The 19,146-nt window shown below is 39.6% G+C and overlaps 1 protein-coding gene across 2 annotated transcripts; it reads right to left on the minus strand.

Annotated features, from left to right (window-relative positions):
- Positions 1–15,991: 15,991 nt before the first annotated feature.
- LOC101115953 (olfactory receptor 1L4) lies at positions 15,992–18,710 on the minus strand. 2 transcript variants are annotated; one of them, XM_042245246.1, is made up of 2 exons: positions 18,700–18,710; positions 15,992–16,904 (listed from the first exon to the last, which is right to left on the minus strand). In XM_042245246.1, exon 2 carries the CDS (start codon positions 16,856–16,858, stop codon positions 15,992–15,994), a length of 867 nt encoding a protein of 288 aa, XP_042101180.1. In that variant the 5' UTR covers positions 16,859–16,904; positions 18,700–18,710. The 2 variants fall into 2 exon arrangements, with proteins under 2 accessions (XP_042101180.1, XP_012018958.3); XM_012163568.4 differs by lacking the exon at positions 18,700–18,710 and having other exon boundaries at positions 15,992–17,024.
- Between the last annotated feature and the right edge of the window lie 436 nt (positions 18,711–19,146).

The following is a 19,146-nucleotide window of genomic DNA, read 5'->3' on the forward strand; positions in this document are numbered from 1 at the left end:
TCAAATCAATAAAATTAGAAATGAAAATGGAGAGATCACAACAGACAACACAGAAATACGAAGGATTATAAGAGACTACTATCAGCAATTATATGCCAATAAAATGGACAACGTGGAAGAAATGGACAAATTCTTAGAAAAGTACAACTTTCCAAAACTGAACCAGGAAGAAATAGAAAATCTTAACAGACCCATCACAAGCACGGAAATTGAAACTGTAATCAGAAATCTTCCAGCAAACAAGAGCCCAGGTCCAGATGGCTTCACAGCTGAATTCTACCAAAAATTTCGAGAAGAGCTAACACCTATCCTACTCAAACTCTTCCAGAAAATTGCAGAGGAAGGTAAACTTCCAAACTCATTCTATGAGGCCACCATCACCCTAATACCAAAACCTGACAAAGATGCTACAACAAAAGAAAACTACAGGCCAATATCACTGATGAACATAGATGCAAAAATCCTCAACAAAATTCTAGCAATCAGAATCCAACAACACAGCTGGTGCATGGGGATGACCCACAGAGATATTATAGGGAGGGAGGTGGGAGGGGGGTTCATGTTTGGGAACACATGTAAGAATTAAAGATTTTAAAATTAAAAAAATAAAAAACTAAAAAATAAATAAATAAATAAATAAATAAATAAAACAAGAAAGGGAAAAAAAAAAATCATACACCATGACCAAGTGGGCTTTATCCCAGGGATGCAAGGATTCTTCAATATCCGCAAATCAATCAATGTAATTCACCACATTAACAAATTGAAAAATAAAAGCCATATGATTATCTCAATAGATGCAGAGAAGGCCTTTGACAAAATCCAACATCCATTTATGATAAAAACTCTCCAGAAAGCAGGAATAGAAGGAACATACCTCAACATAATAAAAGCTATCTATGACAAACCCACAGCAAACATTATCCTCAATGGTGAAAAATTGAAAGCATTTCCCCGAAAGTCAGGAACAAGGCAAGGGTGCCCACTTTCACCGCTACTATTCAATATAGTTCTGGAAGTTTTGGCCACAGCAATCAGAGCAGAAAAAGAAATAAAAGGAATCCAAATTGGAAAAGAAAAAGTAAAACTCTCACTGTTTGCAGATGACATGATCCTCTACATAGAAAACCCTAAAGACTCCACCAGAAAATTACTAGAGCTAATCAATGAATATAGTAAAGTTGCAGGATATAAAATCAACACACAGAAATCCCTTGCATTCCTATACACAAATAATGAGAAAGTAGAAAAAGAAATTAAGGAAACAATTCCATTCACCATTGCAACGAAAAGAATAAAATACTTAGGAACATATCTACCTAAAGAAACTAAAGACCTATATATAGAAAACTATAAAACACTGATGAAAGAAATCAAAGAGGACACTAATAGATGGAGAAATATACCATGTTCATGGATCGGAAGAATCAATATAGTGAAAATGAGTATACTACCCAAAGCAATCTACAAATTCAATGCAATCCCTATCAAGCTACCAGCGATATTTTTCACAGAACTAGAACAAATAATTTCAAAATTTGTATGGAAATACAAAAAACCTTGAATAGCCAAAGCAATCTTGAGAAAGAAGAATGGAACTGGAAGAATCAACTTGCCTGACTTCAGGCTCTACTACAAAGCCACAGTCATCAAGACAGTATGGTACTGGCACAAAGACAGACATATAGATCAATGGAACAAAATAGAAATCCCAGAGATAAATCCACACACATATGGACACCTTATCTTTGATGAAGGAGGCAAGAATATACAATGGAGTAAAGACAATCTCTTTAACAAGTGGTGCTGGGAAAACTGGCCAACCACTTGTAAAAGAATGAAACTAGATCACTTTCTAACACCATACACAAAAATAAACTCAAAATGGATTAAAGATCTAAATGTAAGACCAGAAACTATAAAACTCCTAGAGGAGAACATAGGCAAAACACTCTCAGACATAAATCACAGCAGGATCCTCTATGATCCACCCCCCAGAATTCTGGAAATAAAAGCAAAAATAAACAAATGGGATCTAATTAAAATTAAAAGCTTCTGCACAACAAAGGAAACTATAAGCAAGATGAAAAGACAGCCTTCTGAATGGGAGAAAATAATAGCAAATGAAGCAACTGACAAACAACTAATGTCAAAAATATACAAGCAACTTATGCAGCTCAATTCCAGAAAAATAAAAGACCCAATCAAAAAATGGGCCAAAGAACTAAATAGACATTTCTCCAAAGAAGACATACGGATGGCTAACAAACACATGAAAAGATGCTCAACATCACTCATTATTAGAGAAATGCAAATCGAAGCCACAATGAGGTACCACTTCATACCAGTCAGAATGGCTGCGATCCAAAAGTCTGCAAGCAATAAATGCTGGAGAGGGTGTGGAGAAAAGGGAACCCTCCTACACTGTTGGTGGGAATGCAAACTAGTACAGCCGCTATGGAGAACAGTGTGGAGATTCCTTAAAAATTGCAAATAGAACTGCGTTATGACCCAGCAATCCCACTTCTGGGCATACACACTGAGGAAACCAGAATTGAAAGAGACACATGTACCCCAATGTTCATCGCAGCACTGTTTATAATAGCCAGGACATGGAAACAACCTAGATGTCCATCAGCAGATGAATGGATAAGAAAGCTGTGGTACATATACACAATGGAGTATTACTCAGCCATTAAAAAGAATACATTTGAATCATTTCTAACGAGATGGGTGAAACTGGAGCCAATTATACAGAATGAAGTAAGCCAGAAAGAAAAACACCAATATATATGGAATTTAGAAAGATGGCAATGATGACCCTGTATGCAAGACAGCAAAAGAGACACAGATGTGTAGAGCGGAATTTGGACTCAGAGGGAGAGGGAGAGAGTGGGATGATTTGGGAGAATGGCATTGAAACATGTATACTATCATGTAAGAAACGAATCGCCAGTCTATGTCCAATGCAGGATACAGGATGCTTGGGGCTGGTGCACGGGGATGACCCAGAGAGATGTTATGGGGAGGGAGGTGGGAGGGGGGTTAATGTTTGGGAATGCAGGTACACCCGTGGTGGATTCATGTCAATGTATGGCAAAACCAATACAGTATTGTAAAGTAAAATAAAGCAAAAATAAAAATTAAAAAAAAAAACAAAAATAAAATAAAATAAAAAGGACTAACTTATGGAAACAGAGAGTTGTGGTGGTTTCCAGATGCTGGGAGGTGAGGGAAATGAGATGTTGATCAAAAGATATAAATTTCCATTATAAGATGAATAAATTGAAGGATCTAAAGTACAACTGGTGACTAATATTAACAATATACTTGAAAGGTGCTGAGAGGGAATGCATTCATTTATTTCTTATTTATTTTATTGAGATATAAGTGACATGGAATTAAGTAAGTTTAAGGTGTTCAGTATGTTGATTTGATGCACTTAGATATTACAATATGAGTAACAATGTATCATTAGATAACATCTAAATCATATCATATAATTATTTCTTTTTTGGTGGCAACAATTAAGATCTAGTGTAATAACATCTGTGAAGGTTTATAATATATTATTACTGTGTATAATCACTATGCTGTGCATAGATCTCCAAAATTTACTTAACTATTGTTGGCAACTTTATACTCTTAAATATCTTCCTAATTCCTCTATCCCATAGCCGTTGGTAACAGCCATTCTACTTAAGGGAGTATATCTCTGCTATTCTGACCACAAAAAATAAAAATGGTAATTTATATGAGGTGATGGATATGTGATTATCCCTTGTGTTAGTCCTTTTGAAACATCTAAGTTTATCAAATCATCTTGTGCACTTTAAACTTACACCATGTTATATGTACATTATGTCTCAATAAAGCTGAAAAAGAGTCAACTGTTCTCAAATCGGTAGAATTAAGGGCTTCCCTGGTAGCTCAGCTGGTAAAGAATCTGCCTGCAATGCAGGAGACCTTGGTTTGATTCCTGGGTTGGGAAGATCCGCTGGAGAAGGGAAAGGCTATCCACTCCAGTATTCTGGCCTGGAGAATTCCATGGACTGCATAGTCCATGGGTTCACAAAGAGTCGGACAGGACTGAACCATTTTCACTTTCACCATTAATAACACCCCAGGGAATTTTTTTTAATGGGAATTGAGAAATCCATTTTAAAATTCATCTAGAGAGCTAAATGGTCAAGGAAAGACAAAAGTGAAAAAAAATGGAATAATGAGAGATTACTTTTCTAACCAAAAAATATAGCACAGTATAATGAAAAATAATAAGGTAATGGAATACACAGAAAAACAAATCAATGGTTCAATATGAAGAATTTTGTATACCTGTATTTATACACGTATATATAGCTAGATTTGTATGGAACTTAACATATAGTAAAAATTTATTTCATACCAATGGAGAAAGGATGGACTCTTTAAAAAGTGATGTTTATGACAACTGGCTCAATGATTTGAAAAAAATAAGGCTAGATTTTGGTCTAATCCATCATAGAAGTAAAGCCCATATGAATGAGCAACTTAAAAGTAAAGAATCTAAACAATAAAATAATTAGGTAAAAATAAAGAAGCATATTTTTATGGTCTCATAATGAAGATGCCATCACAAGGAAGAAATAAAATATAGATGCATGAATGACAAAATACTGTACTCAGAAATGTGAACATTACTCTAAAAGAGACCATACGGAAAGCTAAAATATAAACTATTGACTCAGAGAAAATATCTGCAACCCATTTACCAAAGTAAACATGTGAGAAGACGTTCAACCCCACTGGCAATCAGAAAGTAGAAATTAGACTGAATTGCAATTTATACCTGTGAGATTTTGTAAAGGTTCAGAACAGGCTTCCCTGGGATGTGGGATTTTGGCCTGTAGATTAGTTTGATTTCAAAGCAACTGAGACCCATCGGGCTCAACAAAAACTGCTGTTCTCCCTTTATTCATAGAATTGAAATGGAAAGATAATTATTACCAGACAGAAATTTTATCTAAGTGGCCCCATCTCTATGGTAGGACAAACATCCCACCACCCAGCATCTGCTCTTCTTATCGTTTGTGGATAAACCTTCTGTTCTTGAGAGCCCCAGGCTCCTAGCTTAACCTTTAGCTTGAGATGGCACATAGATTTCACTGGACCTTTCTGTCTTTTAACCTCCCATGTCTGTAAGGTCTCTGGCCCTTTCATGTGTGTGGAGTTCCCAAAGAAAGTGAAATTTGATTTTATCCCATTAATTTGTCTCATGTCAATTTGATTATTAGACTAGTGGAAAGAACCTTCGAAGAGGATAGAAAATTTCCCCATTATTGTAAGTGTATATATATATTTAGCAATATAGAAAAGGAAGAAGACCTATGCTTGAAAAATAGTCAAGGATATTATACAAACCTATCTATGAAAAATAGTCATCTAAGTGTAGCACAAAGATATGTACATACATTTTGATTTTAGCTTACAATACTGAATGGGCTTCCCTGGTGGCTCAGAGGTTAAAGCGTCTCCCTCCAATGTGGGAGACCCGGGTTCAATCCCTGGGTCAGGAAGATCCCCTGGAGAAGGAAATGGTAACCCACTCCAGTATTCTTGCCTGGAGAATCCCATGGACGGAGGAGCCTGGTAGTCCACGGGGTTGCAAAGAGTCGGACACAACTGAGCGACTTCACTCACTCATTTACAATACTGAATAAACTGAAAAGTTAAGGTCACTCAGTTGTGTCCAACTCTTGGCAACCCCATGGACTATATAGTCCTTGGAAATCTCCAGGCCAGAATACTGGAGTAGGTAGCCTTTCCCTTCTCTAGGGGATCTTCCCAACCCAGGTATTGAACCCAGGTCTCCTGCATTGCAGGCAGATTCTTTATCAGCTGAGCCACAAGGGAAGCCCACGTATACTGGAGTGGGTAGCCTATCTCTTCCCCAGGGTATCATCCCCACCCAGGAGTTGAAGTGGGGTCTCCTGAATTGCAGGCAGATTCTTTACTACCTGATCTAGCAGGGAAAATTCGGTATTATAAACAACATTTTGATTTTAGCAGCTTACGATACCAAATAATAGAAATAAACAACCCACAAAGGAAACAACCTAAATATCCACACACAGTCTTTAAAGAAATTCAATGATTAATATTAGTCAACATTTATTATCACTCAATATATATATACCACACACTGATATAAGAGGTACTTTGCCTATTTTTAAAAAATTTTTAGTTTTACTTTATTTTGCTTTACAATACTGTATTGGTTTTGCCATACATTGACATGAATCAGCCATTTTATTGTCTCCAAATCATAAGATATAGGCCCTATTAGTTTTCATTCCAATCCCAAAGAAAGGCAATACCAAAGAATGCTCAAACTACCGCACAATTGCACTCATCTCACATGCTAGTAAAGTGATGCTCAAAATTCTCCAAGCCAGGCTTCAGCAATATGTGAACCATGAACTTCCAGATGTTCAAGCTGGTTTTAGAAAAGGCAGAGGAACCGGAGATCAAATTGCCAACATCCACTGGATCATCAAAAAGCAAGAGTTCCAGAAAAACATCTATTTCTGCTTTATTGACTATGCCAAAGCCTTTGACTGTGTGGATCACAAGAAACTGTGGAAAATTCTGAAAGAGATGGGAATACAGACCACCTGACCTGCTTCTTGAGAAACCTATATGCAGGTCAGGATGTAACAGTTAGAACTGGACATGGAACAACAGACTGGTTCCAAATAGGAAAAGAAGTACATCAAGGCTGTATATTGTCACCCTGCTTATTTAACTTATATGAAGAGTACATCATGAGAAATGCTGGACTGGAAGAAGCATAAGCTGGAATCAAGATTGCCGGGAGAAATATCAATAACCTCAGATATGCAGATGACACCACCCTTATGGCAGAAAATGAAGAGGAACTAAAAAGCCTCTTGATGAAAGAGAAAGAAGAGAGTGAAAAAGTTGGCTTAAAGCTCAACATTCAGAAAACGAAGATCATGGCATCTGGTCCTATCATTTCATGGGAAATAGTTGGGGAAACAGTGGAAACAGTGTCAGACTTTATTTTTTGGGCTCCAAAATCACTGCAGATGGTGACTGCAGCCGTGAAATTAAAAGACGCTTACTCCTTGGAAGGAAATTTATGACCAACCTAGATAGCATATTGAAAAGCAGAGATATTACCTTGCCAACAAAGGTCCGTCTAGTCAAGGCTATGGTTTTCCCAGTGGTCATATATGGATGTGAGAGTTGGACTGTGAAGAAAGCTGAGTGCTGAAGGATTGGTGCTTTTGAACTGCGGTGTTGGAGAAGACTCTTGAGAGTCCCTTGGACTGCAAGGAGATCCAACTAGTCCATCCTAAAGGATCAGTCCTAGGTGTTCATTGGCAGGACTGATGCTAAAGCTGAAACTCCAGTACTTCGGCCACCTCATGGGAAGAGCTGACTCATTGGAAAAGACTCTGATGCTGGGAGGGATTGTGGGCAGGAGGAGAAGGGGACGATAGAGGATGAGATGGCTGGATTGCATCACAGACTCAATGGACGTGAGTCTGAGTGAACTTCAGGAGTTGGTGATGGACAGGGAGGCCTGGCATGCTGCGATTCATGGGGTCGCAAAGAGTCGGACATGACTGAGCGACTGAACTGAACTGAACTGATATACCTATTTTACAGGATAAAAATTTACAGTTTAGCAAAGTTTACCAACTTACCAGATCCCGTAGTTAGTAAGTGGTTGAGCTGAGATTTGAATTCAGGCAGTCTGATCACAAGGTGGAAGGTATTTATTCATTGCTAAACTGTGTTGTCACTGTTACACTACTGCCTATGATATTTAAGTGATAAAAGCAATTTGCAGAATAGCAGATACAGAGTAATCCTGTTTTTGTAGAGATATACTTCCTTTACATTTTCTTTGTTGTGGCATCTGTGTTTGCCTAGTGTAGTTGCCTCCTGAGGTGCGAATGATGGTATGGAGTGTGGAGTTCCTTCCATATTTCACTTTATGTGTTTGCATTTAAATATAAGGAACACATGTCTCTTTAATTAATTTCATAATTAAAAAGTGGAAGTTCCCTAAAATTTGACTTCACAGAGAACTAGGGATATGTGCATATTTTTAAGTTGCTTTCTCTGCGTGGATCTACACACACATATTATATCCAGAAATAGGGTCATATTATTCAGAATACTTTTCCTCCTCCATAGACAGTGTTGCAGTAGATATTTTTGTATATAAGTATTTTGCTCTCATGAGAGAGTTTGTATGGTAAAGAATACGGTCTAAGAGATGGAAAGCTGAGTTGGAGCTTGTGAACACAAAATTTTAGTAGGTACTCCCAATCTGAGACAATTAGTCTTCAACCTATTCCTGGGCAAAGTATTCATTTGACTCTGGGCTTTTTCCTGCTTTCCTTCACTGTGTGTGTCTCTCTCTCTTTTTTCAGCCTCAATTTTCCTTGGTGGTGAAGGACTATCTGACTTGCCTTGGTCCTGGACCCAGATTCCTCGGATCTATGTGACATTTCTCAGGGCAGTAGTGAGTCCCCTCCCATTTAGCTGAAACTGGTAAGACTGTTTCCTCATGCCTTGGGCAGGTCCTTTCACTTCAGTGTACCCAGTCATAAAGATGAGGGTGGGGCGTGGTTAAACTTTTTGCCTGCATGCTCTTGTCATGTAGAGACTCAAGTGACATTTGACATTTGTATATTACCGTGTACCATCATCACATCAAACTGTTCCATTAAATATGTCAGATTTGTATATCAATTAGACTTCATTAAAGCTAAAAAAAAAAAAAAAAGAGGCAAGCAGCCTTGCAGAGCCTTGAAGATTTGCAGACTTAATCTACACTCTTAAGAGAATCCTGCCTATTTGTCCCTGAAAACTTTTCAGAGTTAGCCTTAAAATGAATTCAGTGATTTTGACTGCAGTTGGGTGAGCAGTCTCATGGGTACAAGTCAATTCCATGTACATGCAATACCTGTTTGTTGCCCCCAGAGCACACTTAGAAGAGAGAAGCTGGTGTTATCTGATGCCAGATCATTACATGTGTTACCTGTCCTGAGACTCTTGATGGGAAAATGCAGTGTCAATGAATGAGATGTTAGAAATCAGACACGGACTGCCTGTGCCCCCTTCCAGATATTTAGCCTCTCTTTCTCATACTGTTGGTTTAGCATGACCCACAGAAGGTGGAGCTAGGATGCTGCCTTACAAGTCTTTGTGATAATTAAGAAGTGTGGTTTTTGATTCACAGCCAATTTAAGAGTGAAAATTGAAGCACTTTTCATTTTTTTCAAAAGCACAATTATATCAATTTGATTAGATTATCTTCACTTTTAAGTTTATGATTAATTACATAAATTATTTGAATACCTTCCAATTACTTAAATAATATATGCCAAGACATTTTTTATGTGGCATAGGACTTTGTAAATGAAAGTGATTATGATTAGCAATAAAACATTTTGTGTTACTTGCAAAATTAAAGATATATTTTGGTAAAAGTTTGGTAATTCTTTCTATAGGTGTTTAATTTTACTGTTCCTACAATAACCTACAAAAATGATATTTTTAACGATGGGGCTTTCATCCGGTAGTAACTGGGAAGGACCAGGAAGCCCTGGGAACGTTTCCAGGCCTCTTAAATCACACTATCCCCTTCTTTCTATCTAGTTTTCACTCCCATAGAAGATTAAAACTTTACCTAGTCCTTCCCAGCTGTTCAATTCTAGATGCCAAGGCAAGTGAACTTTTCAAATATTCCCGTGTACAATTGTCTTCCCTCTCACTCAACATACTGATCCATCAGAGGTGCTTCAAGTGGGACTTCTGAAAGCAGATCTCTTGTTCCTCCACTGAGCTGGCTGTGCCTCACCAGGATGTCTGCACTTTAACGCCCCCATTGCAGCCCTTCTCATGTACATTCTCTGTCACGGTCATACCTTAGCTAACAATTTCATCGTGTTTAAAAAATATGCCAGACACTGCTCTAAGAACTTCACATATATTAAGAAATTTAGTCTTTATAGCACCTCATTTTACAGATAATGAAAGTGAGGCAGAGGGGCCTGTTGAAGGCCACATAGCTAGGTGATAGTAGAAGCCAAATTCAGAGTGTGTGCTCCTAACCTCTGCATTATCCTAAGATTTTTGTTCACTTGTTCCCCCCTGACATCATTTTGAGCCCTCTAAGGCAAGGGCCGGTGCTTCACACAGAGTAGATTCTTCACCAATGTGTAATACATGATGAAAAGCAGAGAGATGTAAAAGTAGAGCAGAGGCCTTGGTTCCTGGCTTTTGAAATGAAGGAGAGAAGAGAGAGGATTAGGAAAAGGTCACATGAAGATGTTAAACCTCTGTTCCCAGAGACCCCTCAGCTTGCCTACCTGTGGACTCGACAGAGGAGATTTAGGGTCCTGATCAGGCCTGGGGTCCTGCCAGGGGGTTATGATTAGGCTCTGAATCTCTGAGGAAGGAGGCAGGTTGCAGTGAGATCTAACTTCATAAGTGTGCTGATTCTTCTTTACCTGCAATGAGAATTGTTGATAGAAAGGAACCCGGGGGTGTTCCCCTCGACCTACCTCTGTAAGCCAGAGCCCTGGGAATCATTTCTGCAGCCTTCCCAGGAGAGAACAGTCCTGATGCCCTCACTGAGCTCTGTGCCCAGGAGACTGAGGCATCTGGGCTCCAGAGGTGTAGCCTGTACACCTGGGAAGGGAAGTAGGGCCATGGAGCCGTAGGGGTGGAGGTGTGTTCATGTGTGTGTATGTGTGCTATGTTTACATGTGTGTGCTGGTACACTCTATGTGCTTTCTGTACACACGTGTGCTCATGTGCATGTCAGCATGTTGGGTGGAAGGAGAAGCGATGGCCTCTGACATCTCTGAAGTTCTATGGCTGCAGGGATGACTGTATCTAGGTGTAGGTTAGTGTTACAGGAAAGAGATTAAGGTACACACTCTGGAGTCAGACTGAATGGATTTGAATACTGGCTCTGTCTCTTACAAGATGTGGGAACTTTTGTGGGAGTTAATCTTTTTTTTTTTTTCTGACTGTGCTCTGTGGCATGAGGTATCTTAGTTTACCTGACCAGGTATTGAACTCACGCCCCCTGAGTGGAAGTGCAGAGTCTTAACCACTGGACCACCAGAGGTAACCTTTTTGAGACTCATTTTTGATTGATTTTTGTTTGTCTTTCTTAAACACTTTTTTACTTCAAGATCTTAAGCCAGATTACTTATTTTTGAATTTCACTTCCAGCAATCACTATATGGGTGAACTGGGGAAAGTTATTTAACTTCTTTAATCCACACTCTTCTCAAGTATAAGTTATATAGCAATCACAACTTTTAGATATGCATTTTGTTTTCTTTTCTTTCAATTTTTCTTCCTTTAAATAGACTTTATACTTTAGAGCATTTATAGAATCATGGGAAAGTTGATCAGAAAGTACAGAGAAGTCCCCATTACACCTGTCCTTATGTATATTTGTTGTAGTCTAGTCACTCTTTTGTGACCCTATGGACTATAGCCTTCTAGGCTCCTCTATCCATTGGATTTCCCAGGCAAGAATACTGGAGTAGGTTGCCATTTCCTTCTCCTTATATAGACAAAGCTTCCCCCACGATTACCCTTCCCTATCAGAGTATATTTGGTATAACTGATTAACCTACATAGACACATCATCACCCAAAGTCCATAATTTACATTAGGCTTCTTTCTTGATGTTGTACCTTCTATGAGTGTTAAAAATATAATGACATGTATCCATCCTCATAGTATCATTCAGAGTAATTTTATTGCCTTAAAATTCCTGTATTCCATCTAATCCTTTCCTTCCCTCAGCCCTTGGCAACTACTGATCTTTTTGCTGTCTCTGTAGATTTGATTTTTCTGGAATACAGTGTTGGCATCATATAGAATGTAGTCTTTTCAGACTGGCTTCTTTCAGTTAGTACATACTTGCAAGCTCCTCCATATGTGTTTTCATGACTTAGCAGCTCATTTCTTTCTAATGCTGAATAATATTCCATTGCCTGGATGTTTATTTCACCTATCTAAATATATCTTTTTGCGGGTAGCTAGACGTGACTGAACTGAACTGAGATGTGACTTACTGTACACAGGTAATGACAAAAATTAGTTTTCCTACCTGATGCTGACAGAAAAAAAAGCACAACCTAAAAGTTGAGAATTATATTTTATTTGGCAGACCAAAATGAGGACTTCAGCCTGGAACACAGTCTCTCAGACTCTCACTTTTCTATTTAAATTTTATTTTATTTTTTTACTTTACAATACTGTACTGGTTTTGCCATACATTGACATGAATCCACCACAGGTGTACATGAGTTCCCAACCCTGAACCCCCGTCCCACCACCCTTCCCATATCATCTCTCTGGGTCATCCCAGTGCACTAGCCCCAAGCATCCTGTATCCTATATCGAACCTAGACTAGCGATTCATTTCTTACATGATAGTATACATGTTTCAATGCCATTCTCCCAAATCATCCCACCCTCCCCCTCTCCCACAGAGTCCAAAAGTCTGTTCACTTTTCTATGTATCAGTTCAGTTCAGTCACTTAGTCACATCCAACTCTTTGAGACCCCATGGACTGCAGCACACCAGGCTTCCCTGTCCATCACCAACCCCTGGAGCCTACTCAAACTCATGTCTGTTGAGTCAGTGATGCCATCCAACCATCTCATCCTCTGTCATCCCTTTCTCCTCCCATCTTAATCTTCCCCAGCATCAGGGTCTTTTCCAAAGAGTCAGTTCTTCCCATCAGGTGGCCAAAGTATTGGAGGTTCAGCTTCAGCATCAGTCCTTCCAATGAATATTCAGGACTGATTTCCTTTAGGATGGACTGGTTGGATCTCCTTGCAGTCCAAGGGACTCTCAAGAATCTTCTTCAACACCACAGTTCAAAAGCATCAATTCTTCAGTGCTCAGCTTTCATTATAGTCCAACTCTCACATCCAATGTGACTACTGGAAAAATGATAGCTTTGACTAGATGGACCTTTGTCAGCAAAGTAATGTCTCTGCTTTTTAATATGCTGTCTAGTTTGGTTATAGCTTTTCTTTCAAGGAGGGAGCATCTTTTAATTTCATGGCTGCAGTCACCATCTGCAGTGATTTTGGAGCCCAAGAAAATGGAGTCTGCCATGGTTTCCATTGTTTCCCCATCTATTTGCCATGAAGTGGGACCAGATTGGAAGATGTAAAGTCTGGACTCTAGGAAATCATTCCTTTGCTATGCACTCAGCTATCTGGGGCCAGTATCCTATATTTTTTCATCCTGAGTCTCCTCAGGGTGCATGGCTGGGGGCAGCTGGAGTGACTGACTGCTTAGTGGCAACCTCTGTGTTCTCATCCTAGTCTCCCTGCTCTCAAATTGAACAAGATCTACAGTGCTTTCCTTGGTCTCTCAAGTACATCCCAGTGTTTATTGCTTTTACCTGCTTGGCTAGTTTCCACTATTTGTTTTTTTAAAGTATAGTTGATTTATTCTATTATTTTAGTCTCAGGTGTTCGACATAGTGATTCATAATTTGCAATAGTTTTGCAAATTATACTCAGTTTACTGTATAAAAATAATGGCTATAGTTCCCTGTGATGTACAATCTATTCTTTTTTAAATATACATTGTAGTTTATATCTCTTGATCCTCTACCTCTATATTGCCCCTCCCCACTGGGCTTAGTTTACTGATAACCACTAGTTTGTTTTCTGTATCTTTGAGTCTCTTTCTGTTCTTATTAAAATATTAATTCATCTGTTTTATGTTTAGATTCCACACAGAAGTGATAACAGAATATTTGTTTCTTTGCTCGGCTTATTTCACTAAGGTCCATCATATAGGTCCATCCATAGTGTTGCAAATGGCAGTATTTTCATTCTTTTGTATTCCATTGTGTATACATGTAGTGCATGTGTGTGTTCAGTCACTCAGTTGTGTTGAACTCTTGAGTCCTCATGGACTGTAGACCACCAGGCTCCTCTGTCCATGGAATTTTCCAGGCAAGAATATTGGAGTGGGTTGCCATTTCCTATTCCAGGGAACCCCAGGGAATCTTCCTGACCCAGGGATTGAACCTGTGTTTCTTACATCTCCTGCATCAGAAGGCAGATTCTTTACCATCGAGCCACCTGGGAAGCGTGTGTGTGAGAGTGTGTGTGTGTGTGAGTGTGTGAGTGTGTGTGTGTGTGTGTGTGTGTGTGTGTGTATCACATCTTCTTTATCCATTCATCTTTTTAGGAATACTTAGCTTTTTCTCCTGTCATGGCTATTATAAATAGTGTGCTGTGAACATTGGGGGTGCATGCATCTTTTCAAATTAGTGTTCTTAATTTTTTTTTATCTATTCCTAAGAGTAGAATTACTGCATTCTGTTATTTATGGGCTTTCCTGGTTACTCAGTGGTAAAGAATCTGCCTGCAGTGAAGGAGACACAGGAGACATGGGTCTGATCCCTGGGTCTGGGAGATCCCCTGGAGGAGGGCATGGCAATCAACTCCAATATTCTTGTCCTGAGAATCCCATGGACAGAGCAGCCTGGCAGGCTACAGTTCAGAGGGTTGCACAGAGTCTGAAACAACTGAAGTGACTTAGTACACATGCATGGTATTTCTATTTTTATTTTTTTGAGGAAACTCCATGCTGTTTTCCACAGCGGCTGCATGAATTTACATTCCCACCAAGAATGTACTTGGGATCCCTTTTCTCTACAGCCTTGATAACATTCGTTAGTTGTAGACTTTGATGATCACCCTGTTGACAGGTATGAGGGGATATCTCATTGTGGTTTTGATTTGTAATCTCTGATGATTAGAGATGTTGAGTATCTTTTCAAATTCCGGTTGGCCATCTGTGTATCTTTGGAAAAATGTCAGTTCAGGTTTTATCCCCATGTTTTTAATTGTACTATTGTTTTTTGATGTTGAGTTGTATGAGATGAGACGTTTATATATTTTTGATAACAACCAAGCATTTCCTCCTATTTAGTAGGTTATCTTTTCATTTTGTCAATGGTTTATTTTGCTGTGCAAAATTTTACTTAGGTCCCATTAAAACATTTTTGCCTTTATTTCTTTTGTCTTAGGAGAAAAATCTTAAAAAATATATCACAATTTATGTCAAAGACTCTTCTATGTTTTGCTCTAGAAGTTTTATGGATCAGGTCTTACATTTAGATCTTTAATCTTTGGGTCTATTTTTATATACTGAGAAAAATTGTTACCATTCTTTGAAATGCTCTGCTCATCTCCTTGTCTATTGAATCTTCTTTTCAAAATTCAAATTATCTTCAAGGACAATCTTAGGTCATTATTCCAAGAAATCTTTCCCTATTTTCTTTCAAACCCATGTTATTTCATATTTTTAAAATAACAGGACTTTGTGATTTATTGAGCACTAGAGAAGGCAATGGCAACCCACTCCAGTACTCTTGCCTGGGAAATCCCATGGACGGAGGAACCTGGTAGGCTGCAGTCCATGGGGTTGCTAAGAGTCGGACATGACTGAGCGACTTCACTTTCACTTTTCACTTTCATGCATTGGAGAAGGAAATGGAAACCCACTCCACTGTTCTTGCCTGGAGAATCCCAGGGATGGGGGAGCCTGGTGGGCTGCTGTCTATGGGGTCGCACAGAGTCAGACACGACTGAAGCGACTTAGCAGCAGCAGCCAGTGTGAAGCACATGAAAGAGTTCTTTTAGGGTAGTTTTATTATTCTACCATATGGGTGGCAGAAACTGTTTTCCTAAATCTGGATTTCTAGCAATACTTGGTCAGGGGTCGAACGTATATTTGTTCAAGGTCATTGATAGAGGCTGAATGATCTGACTTCCAGATCAGTGCTCTTACTGTGATTCAACAGCACCTCTTTGGGTACCATGTGAAAAGTGGATACACAGGAAGGATAACCTGATCATCTCTTAGGTCATCTCCCAATGATGACATTCCCTCTTGTTATTCTTTCTATGACTGAATTCTGTCCCTTAATTTCCTTAGACCCCTTTTCATATCTTTGTTCCTCAAGCTGTAGATGAAAGGGTTCAACATGGGTGTCACTATTGTGTACATAACTGTGGCTACCCGGTCCTTCACCACTGAGTACATGGACAGTGGCCTAAAGTAGACATAGATGACACTCCCATAGAAGAAAACCACCACGGTGAGGTGGGAGCCACAGGTGGAGAAGGCCTTCCACTTCCCGGCCGCAGAGGGGATTTTGAGCACAGTGACAATGATTCTCAGGTAGGAGAAGAGAATGCACAGGAAAGGGGTGGCAATGACAGCCAGGGTCTCGGTCATGACCACCATCTGGCTGGAGGAAGTGTCAGAGCAGGAGAGCTTGAGCACCGGCTGGGTATCACAAAAGAAGTGCTTGATGACATGGGAGGCACAGAAAGACAGGCGGGACATGAGTAGCACACGCAGCATGGAGTGCAGGTGAGAGATGGTGCACGAACCCAGCAACAGGAGGAGGCAACGCCGTGGGCTCATGACCACACCATAATGGAAGGGGTTGCAGATGGCTACCAGCCGGTCTATGGCCATCGAGGCCAGCAGGTAGCTGTCCGTATTTGCAAAAGCCATGAAGAAGTACATCTGGACCAGGCACCCCACATAGGAGATAGACTTTGTCTCTGAGAGTAAGTTCACCAGCATTTTGGGCACAATGACTGTTGTGAAGCAGATATCCATGAAGGACAGGTTGCTGAGGAAAAAGTACATAGGGGTGTGGAGCCGGGAGTCAGAGTGGATGGCCAGGATGATGAGTCCATTCCCCACCAGGGTGATCAGGTACATGACGAGGAAGACAGCAAAGAGGGGTTTCTGCATCTGGGGGTTGGAAGAGATGCCCAGGAGGATAAAGCCTGAGATGCTGCTGCTATAGTTCTTCATCTCCATGTCTTTGATCCCTGGTCAGAGTTTGAAGGTGGTGTGGGAGAGATGCGAAGGGCAATTTGAGGATGGCTTCTTTCCTAATCTCCAGCCTATTCAAAAAAAGTAAAAAATGTCTACCACATTTTATTAGATTATTTTCTTCAAGAAACTATGGAAACAAGGAGTTATAACTCAACACAGGGGAAGTTAAATAATTTTAAGCTGCTTCATAAATGAGAACTAAATATTTCCCATGTGTTTCTAGGGAGTTCTATATAGCCTAGTCTGTCTGAGTTCTTCTCAGTTCTCTCTCTTTTTAAAAATAAATTTATTTATTTTAATTGGAGGTTAATTACTTTACAATATTGTATTGGTCTTGCCATATATCAACATGTATCTGCCACAGGTATACACGTGTTCCCCATCCTGAACACCCCTCCCTCCTCCCTCCCCATACCATCCCTCAGGGTCGTCTCAGTGCACCAGCCCCAAGCATCCAGTATCACGCATTGAACCTGGACTGGTGATTCGTTTCATATATGACATTATACATGTTTCAATGCCATTCTCCCAAATCATCCCACCCTCTCCCTCATCCTAGATGTCCATCAGCAGATGAATGGATAAGAAAGCTGTGGTACATATACACAATGGAGTATTACTCAGCCATTAAAAAGAATATATTTCAATCAGTTCTAATGAGATGGGTGAAACTGGAACCTATTATACAGAGTGAAGTAAGCCAGAAAGAAAAACACCAATACAGTATACTAATGCATATATATGGACTTTAGAAAGATGGTAACGATAACCCTGTATGCGAGACAGCAAAAGAGACACAGATGTATAGAACAGTCTTTTGGACTCAATTCTCTTTTTAAAGATTCTTCTTAGGTTCTTTCCTGACCAACTCCCTAGTGCCCCTCCCTTTCTTCTTGTAAAATAGGAGAAGAAACTGCTAGGTCCATGATGCTTTCATTCAAGAGGCTCCCATCCTGGATGTCCCCCCATTCAGATCCTTTCCTACTCATATGTGCAGAGGTAGGGGTGGTGGTAGTGAGGGTGGACAGAAGTGTGAATCGGATTTAATCGGTGCTCCCCATTATCCACAGAGCTCAAATGAGAATGTTGTGGCTTCAGAGAAAAGCCTGCTTAATATTTATTTAAGCACTTCTGTTTTATTACAGTGATCTGGACACTTTTTCTTTCAGGTGTGTTAGTTACTCAGTCGTGTCTGACTGTTTGCGACCCCATGGACTGTAGCCCACCAGGATCCTCTGTCCATGGAATTCTCCAGGCAAGTATACTGGAGTGGGCTGCCATTTCCTCCTCCAGGAGATCTTCCCAATCCAGGGATTGAACCTGGGTCTCCTGCACTAAGGGTCAGGGATGCCATTCAAAATAGGAGTACAGTTGACCACTGAACAACTTGGGCTTGAATTGTGCAGATCCACTTATAGGTAGATTTTTCAATAAATATGTAGTACAGCACCACATGATCTATTGGTTGGTTGAATCCTTGAAAGCAGAACTCCTGGATATGGTGTGCTGTGTAGTCATATGTGCATTTTTGACTGCAGGAAGGGTCAATGTCCTTTATTTTTGTATTATTCAAGAGTCAACTGTTCTACCCCAGGATTAGCCTATGTCACTTAGTTTATTCCTTTAAATAAATATTTGTTTCTAGTTGAATATTTTGAAGTTCTCATACTAAACATTCAATTACTGCAGGAATACAAAACTTTGAATGTGAGTCCCTTTCCCACCAATATCATGGAAGAGAAGGCACAGATGGCCTCTGGTTAGTACTATTGTGCTACACTGCTCAAACTGAGATAAAATTGACATATAACTTGGTGTAAATTAAGGTGTACAATTTGCTGATTTGATACATTTTTTTCAGATTATAATCTAGCTCCTTTAACCTTTTTTTAAAAATTGTTTACCAGCATATCATTAACTAGCACTTCTATCGCCACACATAATTATCATTTCTTTTTGTGCGGTGGATGTAATTAAGATCTAGTCTCTTAGCTACTTTTGAGGTACATGCATAGTTTAGTATTATTGTCTGTAATTGCTAGGCTGTGTATTAGATCTCCTGCACTTATTGTTCTAATAATGATTGCAAATTTTGTACTCTTTGTACTCTTAAACAACATTTTCCCCATTCTTCCAACTTCCATCCCTGGTGATCACCGTTCTTCTTAAGAGAGTAGATCTTAGATCTTCCCACCACACAC

Source organism: Ovis aries, chromosome 3 (assembly GCF_016772045.2).
Source record: "Ovis aries strain OAR_USU_Benz2616 breed Rambouillet chromosome 3, ARS-UI_Ramb_v3.0, whole genome shotgun sequence".
Taxonomy (NCBI): Eukaryota; Metazoa; Chordata; class Mammalia; order Artiodactyla; family Bovidae; genus Ovis; species Ovis aries.